Genomic DNA, 6,912 nt, shown 5'->3' with positions numbered 1-6,912 from the left:
TCAAATTTTCATCAGCATTTGGCTAATATATTATGTATGGTGGTGATTTTTATTCTGACTTTAGTGGATTCCTCCCAAATTTTATTATATCCCTCTTAAACCTATCAGGTTATATTATAAAAAAACTAAACTTCAAATTTAAAACAAATTAAATATATCTCAATTATTTTATTGAGCTCTAATTTTTAAAACTAATAATAATATTTTACTTCCTATAAACATAACAATTTATTATTTACCCATTGATCATTATATTCTCTACCTGACTTATATGTTCATCTATAGTAGTTTAAAAGAGAAATGCCCAAGAGAGATCCTGTTGCAGCACAGTGTTTATCAATATTCGAAGATTATATACTACTGTGTATGTTTATCTTGTGAATAGTGAGATTAACATCCAAGCAATTCAACTGTAAGAACTCACTGTGAAGTTTTAAATGCCAGTAACATCATGGCATATTGACAAGGGATATTTTAATTACATAAATGATCTTATTGCACTGAGGTGCTTGCTATCTATGAAAGAGTGGAGGATATCCAAATGGGGCAAAGGTTTGTAAGGGAAATTTCATTCCACATACACAAAATTTCCACCTTTCAAAGAAGTTGAAGGGGTACAAGGGGAAATTCAATGCATTGAGAAGGCATATGAACAGTGGAATAATAGTGAGAAATGCTTTCAAATCATTCATGCTGTTCATTCATGGGAGGTCTGTTTGTTGCAGAGTGATTGGCATTGCTGAGGAGAGATGTGATGGCAGCTGCAATGGCTACTGTGAAGTTGGGATCAGCTGTGATAGCAGCAGTTGCTGCATTCACACTCTCTAGAAGAGATGGTCCATGCCCACCATGAGGATGTTGGACATTATTGAATCTCAATGGAGTTGCTGAGATGGGTCCACCTGCATTGTGGGGGACCTGCATCATTGGTGGGGCCCTCTGGTGGGCTGAGAGTGAGGAGAACATGGAGCTGTTGTTGTTGTTGTACATGGGTTGGCCATATGCAGGTTGAGGAAAGAATGGTTGGGCTGCATGGAGAGGAATCCCTACTCCTCCAAAGGGTAATGCCTGCATGCCTCCTGTCATTGCCCTTGGGTGAAAACCCATTTGCTGGTTAGGGTTTTGTGTGAGATCCAAGGTGATTGTGGGGAATGGAGCAGATGCTGATATGCTGGCAGCTGAGTTTGCAGCACAAGGCATGAGACCTCCTGCCATGATGCTTGCTGCCGCATTGAATCCTCCTCCTACATTGTCTGAGGAGGTGGAAGAACCAGAGAGAAGCATGGAGGCAGCAGCAGATGTTGTGGATGCCATGGCTGTGGCTGCTGGAGGAAGTGGGTGGTTGTGATTTCCTTCATATGTTGTGATCAGAATGGTTGTGTCTTCTGCTAAGCGTTGCACTTGTTTTCTCACTGGGCATCCTGCTGACATGGTGCATCTGTAGTAAGCTCTTGGGCATGGATTCCCCTTGGCCATCTTCTGTCCATATTTTCTCCACTGGCAGCCATCACTTATCTGAAATCAGCATATTAAATTACATCAGAAATCAGTTCAAACAATGAAGAAATAAAAAGTTGCTGGTGAATGCTGTGTAATGTTGTGAGGCATTCATAGAGAAATCAGAGGTATCAGAGATATTCTTGAAGCCTATCTGTTACAGATCTATGGAATTGCTTAGAAATGGAAAAAGAAACCAGAAGCCAGGTTGCCAGAAAGCTGAAAAGTGATGATAATAGCAACCAACCAAAACAATCATTAACATTTTTAATTTTTTAAAATTTTCATACAGTGATGTATAAGATAAATAAATTTAATTATGTTGATTAACATTCAATAATTTTAAAATAGTAACATTATATTAATAATAATAACTATTTTCAGTATTAGTTCGTATGTTATAAATATAAATATATATTTTTAATAATTCATACTTGCAAATTTAAACTTATTAATAAACTAATAGCTATATATTCCAAAGTTTACTTATTATTTTGGTTAACATTTAATTTATAATTTAATTACAATCTTATATTCATTCCTAAATATCTATTATTTATATTAATCATTTTTAAAAAAAATATTTTTACTTATTAAGTTTGTTAATAAGTATTAATTGTTATACAAACAAATAGTAATCTTAATTATTATAAATATTATTAGAATCTAATAAACTTTATGATGTGTATTAGTAATTAATGGGTAGGCTAAATATATATATATATTTTACAATGTTTTTCTTAAATTTTTATAGATAAAAATTAGTGTAGATATATTTAATTGGATAAAGAGAGTTAGTAATTAATTTATAAGAAAAATATTTAATTTAATAGAAACCAATTTTTGTTACAATCTGAGTTGGCTAGTGGTGGAGAATTTGTGCTCTTGAAAGAGAGGTCACAAGTTCAAATCCCACAAGGGGGTAGGGTATGTTACACTTCAAGAGTAGTTGTCCACACAAGTCCATCTCTAATGAGAGTGAATGGTTCAATTTGCATTTATTGCATCTAAGTGATGCTCCCATGAGTGAATCATAGGGACTTTTATGAGTTAAGTACTACTTTGATCCTAATATGGTAAGTAAAAAATATTAGCTAGTAAAAATTATTTTACTAAGGAAAACTATTTTTTGCTAAGTAGAAAGGCCAATAAAGGCTTGCTAAGGGCAAAAGTCTAAGAAAAAAATCATAACAAAAAGGACATTTTGTTGTAGCACTTCTTACTAGTATGAATAGAAAAAGACAGCTATGATATTTAATAATGATTCAATTGTGTCATTTATCAGTCAAACTCGTTGGCCCATAATGAATCAAAAGAACCTACCTCTTATGAATACTAATGATTCACTAATACTCATTACATCTAAATGATACTTCCATGAGTGAAATATTGAAACTTCTTGAAAAGTCATATTCTATTACTATTCCAACTCAAATTTTCACAATAATAAAACTATAAACTCAACAAACTATACTTAATTTTTAAAGATTCCTGCTCTATTACTGACTGATTCACACTTTTATTAGAAGAATTGTGATGAAAGGTTGGAAACTATTCTTAATCACAGACCTTGATGATAGATTGATGCATTAAACAGTGTTATCATTAATAAAATAAACTTGTACAATTTACTAAATCCTTTTAGTCAACTACTTGTAATTTATTACAACAAGGTGAGACTAAACGAGGCACACAGACTTGACTTTGTTTCACTTGGATGTTTTCTTAATGATTATAAAGTTTCTACTTTTTCTCATAAATTGCCAAACAATACAGCTACAGAGAGTTTTTCAAAGCCTGAAACTTTCCCATATTAGAAAATCTAACAACTGTAGGTAACCTTTTTTAAAATGGGCTGTTGAACATTTTTCTAATCAAAATTTCTTTTAGATTCTAAAGGTTACAAAATAAAAAAAAACTTGGATGGGCAGGTGAAAAATGACATACCATGGGAGATTCGGTTCTTGCCCTGACTGAAACTCGGGCTTTTCTTATACTCCCCTCACTTTGATCCACAACCTTCTGCATCTTATTGGCCTCCCAACATGGGGGTCTTCTCTCCAAACTGCCCTCCCTTGTTGTTGCAGTGTACTCATTTTCATGACTATTGAGAGAATGATCTGGAGAAGTTGTAGGATCAGGGATTTCATTGCCTGCATCCAACCCATTTCTCATTAGAATCTTATTCGCAAACAAAAAAAAAATACGATCAAAGATGCATTCTGATGTCTAGATAAATGATACGATGATCAAAGATGCATTCTGATGTCTAAATAAACAATACAATGAAAAAATAAATTCTAGAACTTTCTAGAACATTCTAGAACTTAAATTCTAGAACATTCTAGAACTTTTGAGCTTAGATCAAACATACGTGCTAGACTTGATTGATGGCTGTTATGATCCTTATTATTGTGCTTGCTGTTACTGTTATCCATATGATTCAGTATCCTACAATTCTCTGAGGCTTCGTCATCATGGTCTCCACGGATCCTTGTGCCTTGAGAAGCACGAGAATCTTCATTAGGCCTTGGTGAATCTCGAATTTCTAGAAACTGTCTCTGCATCGGAGTTTTGTCTTGTACTGCTTCCTCAACTTTTCTTGTGGAAGTTTTAGTCACAGTGTTTCTCATTGTTCCTTCACTTTGAGATGATGTTACCTGCACAAATCAAGGTGGTTGTAAGACATGGGTTGCATCGAAACCAAGAAGAATTACATGGATGTAACAGCACATTGGAAACTTCAAAAAAACCTCGGTTTGATTTTCATCCATCAAAGTCAATACATAAAAGAATGCAATTCAAATGCATATATCTAAAGGCTATTCTGTCTATTATTAATTAGAAAATGGATTCATCACTGTTGATGAGCATTGATCTAAGTTGTGATTTTTTAATTTAGAATCTCCTTGCCTTAAACAGTGTGCCTGTATTAATTTTTTTTGGATTGTTTATTTTGTTTTTTCATATTTAAAAAAGTTAGAAACACTTTCAACCCAAGAAACATAAGTTCAGATTCGTGTTTTCAGGTTGAATAGCAAATCTAACTTGTAAATGATATAAAATCTTTTATCAAAAAAGCAAACAAAAATTTAGAAACACTCTTTTTCTTTTTATTCTACTAAATTTTATCTTCAATTCCATTATCTCCTGTAAATGTATACTCCAAATAATACTGAAGTTGACTCAGTAAATTCCAAACAAACTTGACCCAGATGGTATGTTATTTAAAATAATATTGCAGGTAGAGTCACCTGAGGAATAGGCCTAACAACTCATTCACCCATTTGAAAGAAAAAAAACACCAATCTTGAGGTCAATGTAACAAGATTATCAGTTCAATGTCTCACCTGTTGTGGGGCTGTGTGATCAGAAGAACCAGGCTGCTGCATCAGAGAAGTCAAATGCATTTGCAAATTGGTATAGTTGTTGCTTAAATGGCTCAACATGAATTTCAGTTTCTGATTTTCTGCAGTCATAATGGTTATCTCTCTTTGGAGAATGTTTACCTGCATTAAGAAGCAAACCAGAAGAGTAAGAAACACAACCTATGTTTAGCTCGCTAGTTTCTGGATTTGATCATGTAAACAATTTTTTCATCAACGTTTCAGATCTATTCCATAACTCATCATCAATAAAAAAACAGAATGTATGCTTAGCTTGATAGTTTCTGGATTTGACTACATAAACAATTTTTTCATTAACATTTCTGATTGTACTCCATGATTCATCATCAAATAAGAAACACAACGTAAAATTTTTAAACATCAATCCCAGGCGAGAGGAGTCCTGATTCAAAAAATCCTTAAAAGTACCTCATTCTTTGGATCAAGATCCATGGAGTCTCGATCAGAAGACACTGGAGAATTGATTGGGGAGGCATAATCTTCCACAGTGGACCGATCGCTTGCAGTTTTTGGTGCAACACCCAGTAACTGCAATTCCAAGTTGAATCAATTCATACACAATAGGACTTCACTTGATTTTTACAAGAACCTTAACTTTCAATCATTGAATTCTTTAATTGTAAAGAAAAACCAGACTCCATAGCAAAACCAATCATGTAAAACTTACCTTCCCAATTTTATCTTGATGATGACCATCCTTGGCAGCTGCACTATTGAGAACAGAAGTCATTAGATCTTGGGCTTTACACACCTGGGCCTCATTTCCATTAGGCAAGAGCCTAAAGAAATCCTTTGCAATCTTATGACTATTGTCATGATCATCATCATCACAGTGATGAATCCCATCATCATCACAAGATTCATCTTGCAGTTTAACAGAGAGATCAATCCCAGTAAGCCTCTCAAATCTCTCACCCTTCATACTGACCAAAACCTCTCTAAATCTCCACACCAAAATCCTCTCCCCACATTAAAAAAGTGGCTAATTTATCTCAAAACTTTGCGTCCAAGGCACACCATAAGAAAGAAAGAAAGAAAGAAAGAAAGAAGGAGTCACAAAGACTTGATGATTGACTTTGGCTAGCTAGATAGGAAGAAGAAGAAGATCCATGAGAGACGTGCAGAGCTAAACAACTCAATTTCCGAGTCTCTTCCAAAGTGATGTGGCGAAATGGCATTTGATGAGAAAGTTTGGAAAGAAAGAAGGCTGGTCCAAGTGGAGCCCATGGAAGATGCCAAATCTCTAGTAATCAATATGGACTTTGAGGGTCTAGGGACGTAATTTACCACCCTACGATGACGTCATCATTGACCGCGTCAGCGCAAAGGTGATCATCTTGACCAATGGGTCTTGCCCACCTGTAATACACGCTAATAGGGGGCCACCATGACTTTCTAGAAGTTGAAAAAACTTGGAATCTTTTTGCATTTTTGGATTTTTCTTTCCCACCCATGCAACAACACAACAATTGCCTAGAAACTAGTACTAAATTTCAGATCTAATTTAAGCTAAGCTAAGCTAAGCTAATAGCTTAGCTCTTAAAGAGTTCAATAAAAAAGCTTTAAAATCAGATCAAGTCGTAGATTTTGCTTCCAGTTTAGCATGCGCTGGTGTGCGATAATGGCGGCGCACGTCGTGATGACGTTGACCGAGGGCCACGTTGAGTTACGTGAGTTGATTTTGTCCGGATTAGGGGGGACCCCGTCAATTAACACACGGCCCCCAAAGTCAATAGTGCTAAGTGGTAGGGTAGGGCAGGCCTTGATATGTTCGTTTAGGGTGGGAAAGGGAAAGTGAAAGTGAAAGGGCAGGCCAACATCCCCCTTTGTACTTTTGTGTTGTTTTTTTCTTGGGGGAAGGAAGTGTGGGAGGGAGGAGGGAGATAAAGCTCCATCTTCAATAAACACATTCTTCTCAAAATGAGAGATCATGTCTAGATAAATGGATAATGTTTCACTCCTATGTTAATTGTCTTATGACTTCTTTGTGAGTTTCAATGCCATTGAA

General features: G+C 35.2%; 1 protein-coding gene across 1 annotated transcript; it reads right to left on the bottom strand.

The window, feature by feature from the left end:
* Positions 1-426: 426 nt before the first annotated feature.
* LOC131077044 (probable WRKY transcription factor 31) lies at positions 427-6,031 on the bottom strand. The gene is made up of 6 exons (XM_058014407.2): positions 5,572-6,031; positions 5,313-5,432; positions 4,848-5,006; positions 3,872-4,157; positions 3,445-3,650; positions 427-1,515 (listed from the first exon to the last, which is right to left on the bottom strand). Exons 1-6 carry the CDS (start codon positions 5,824-5,826, stop codon positions 685-687), a joined length of 1,857 nt encoding a protein of 618 aa, XP_057870390.1. The 5' UTR covers positions 5,827-6,031; the 3' UTR covers positions 427-684.
* Positions 6,032-6,912: the final 881 nt, after the last annotated feature.

Source organism: Cryptomeria japonica, chromosome 9 (genome assembly GCF_030272615.1).
Source record: "Cryptomeria japonica chromosome 9, Sugi_1.0, whole genome shotgun sequence".
NCBI classification, from domain to species: Eukaryota; Viridiplantae; Streptophyta; class Pinopsida; order Cupressales; family Cupressaceae; genus Cryptomeria; species Cryptomeria japonica.
The sequence above is the reverse complement of the archived record's forward strand: the minus strand, read 5'-3'. Positions and strand labels throughout refer to the sequence as shown.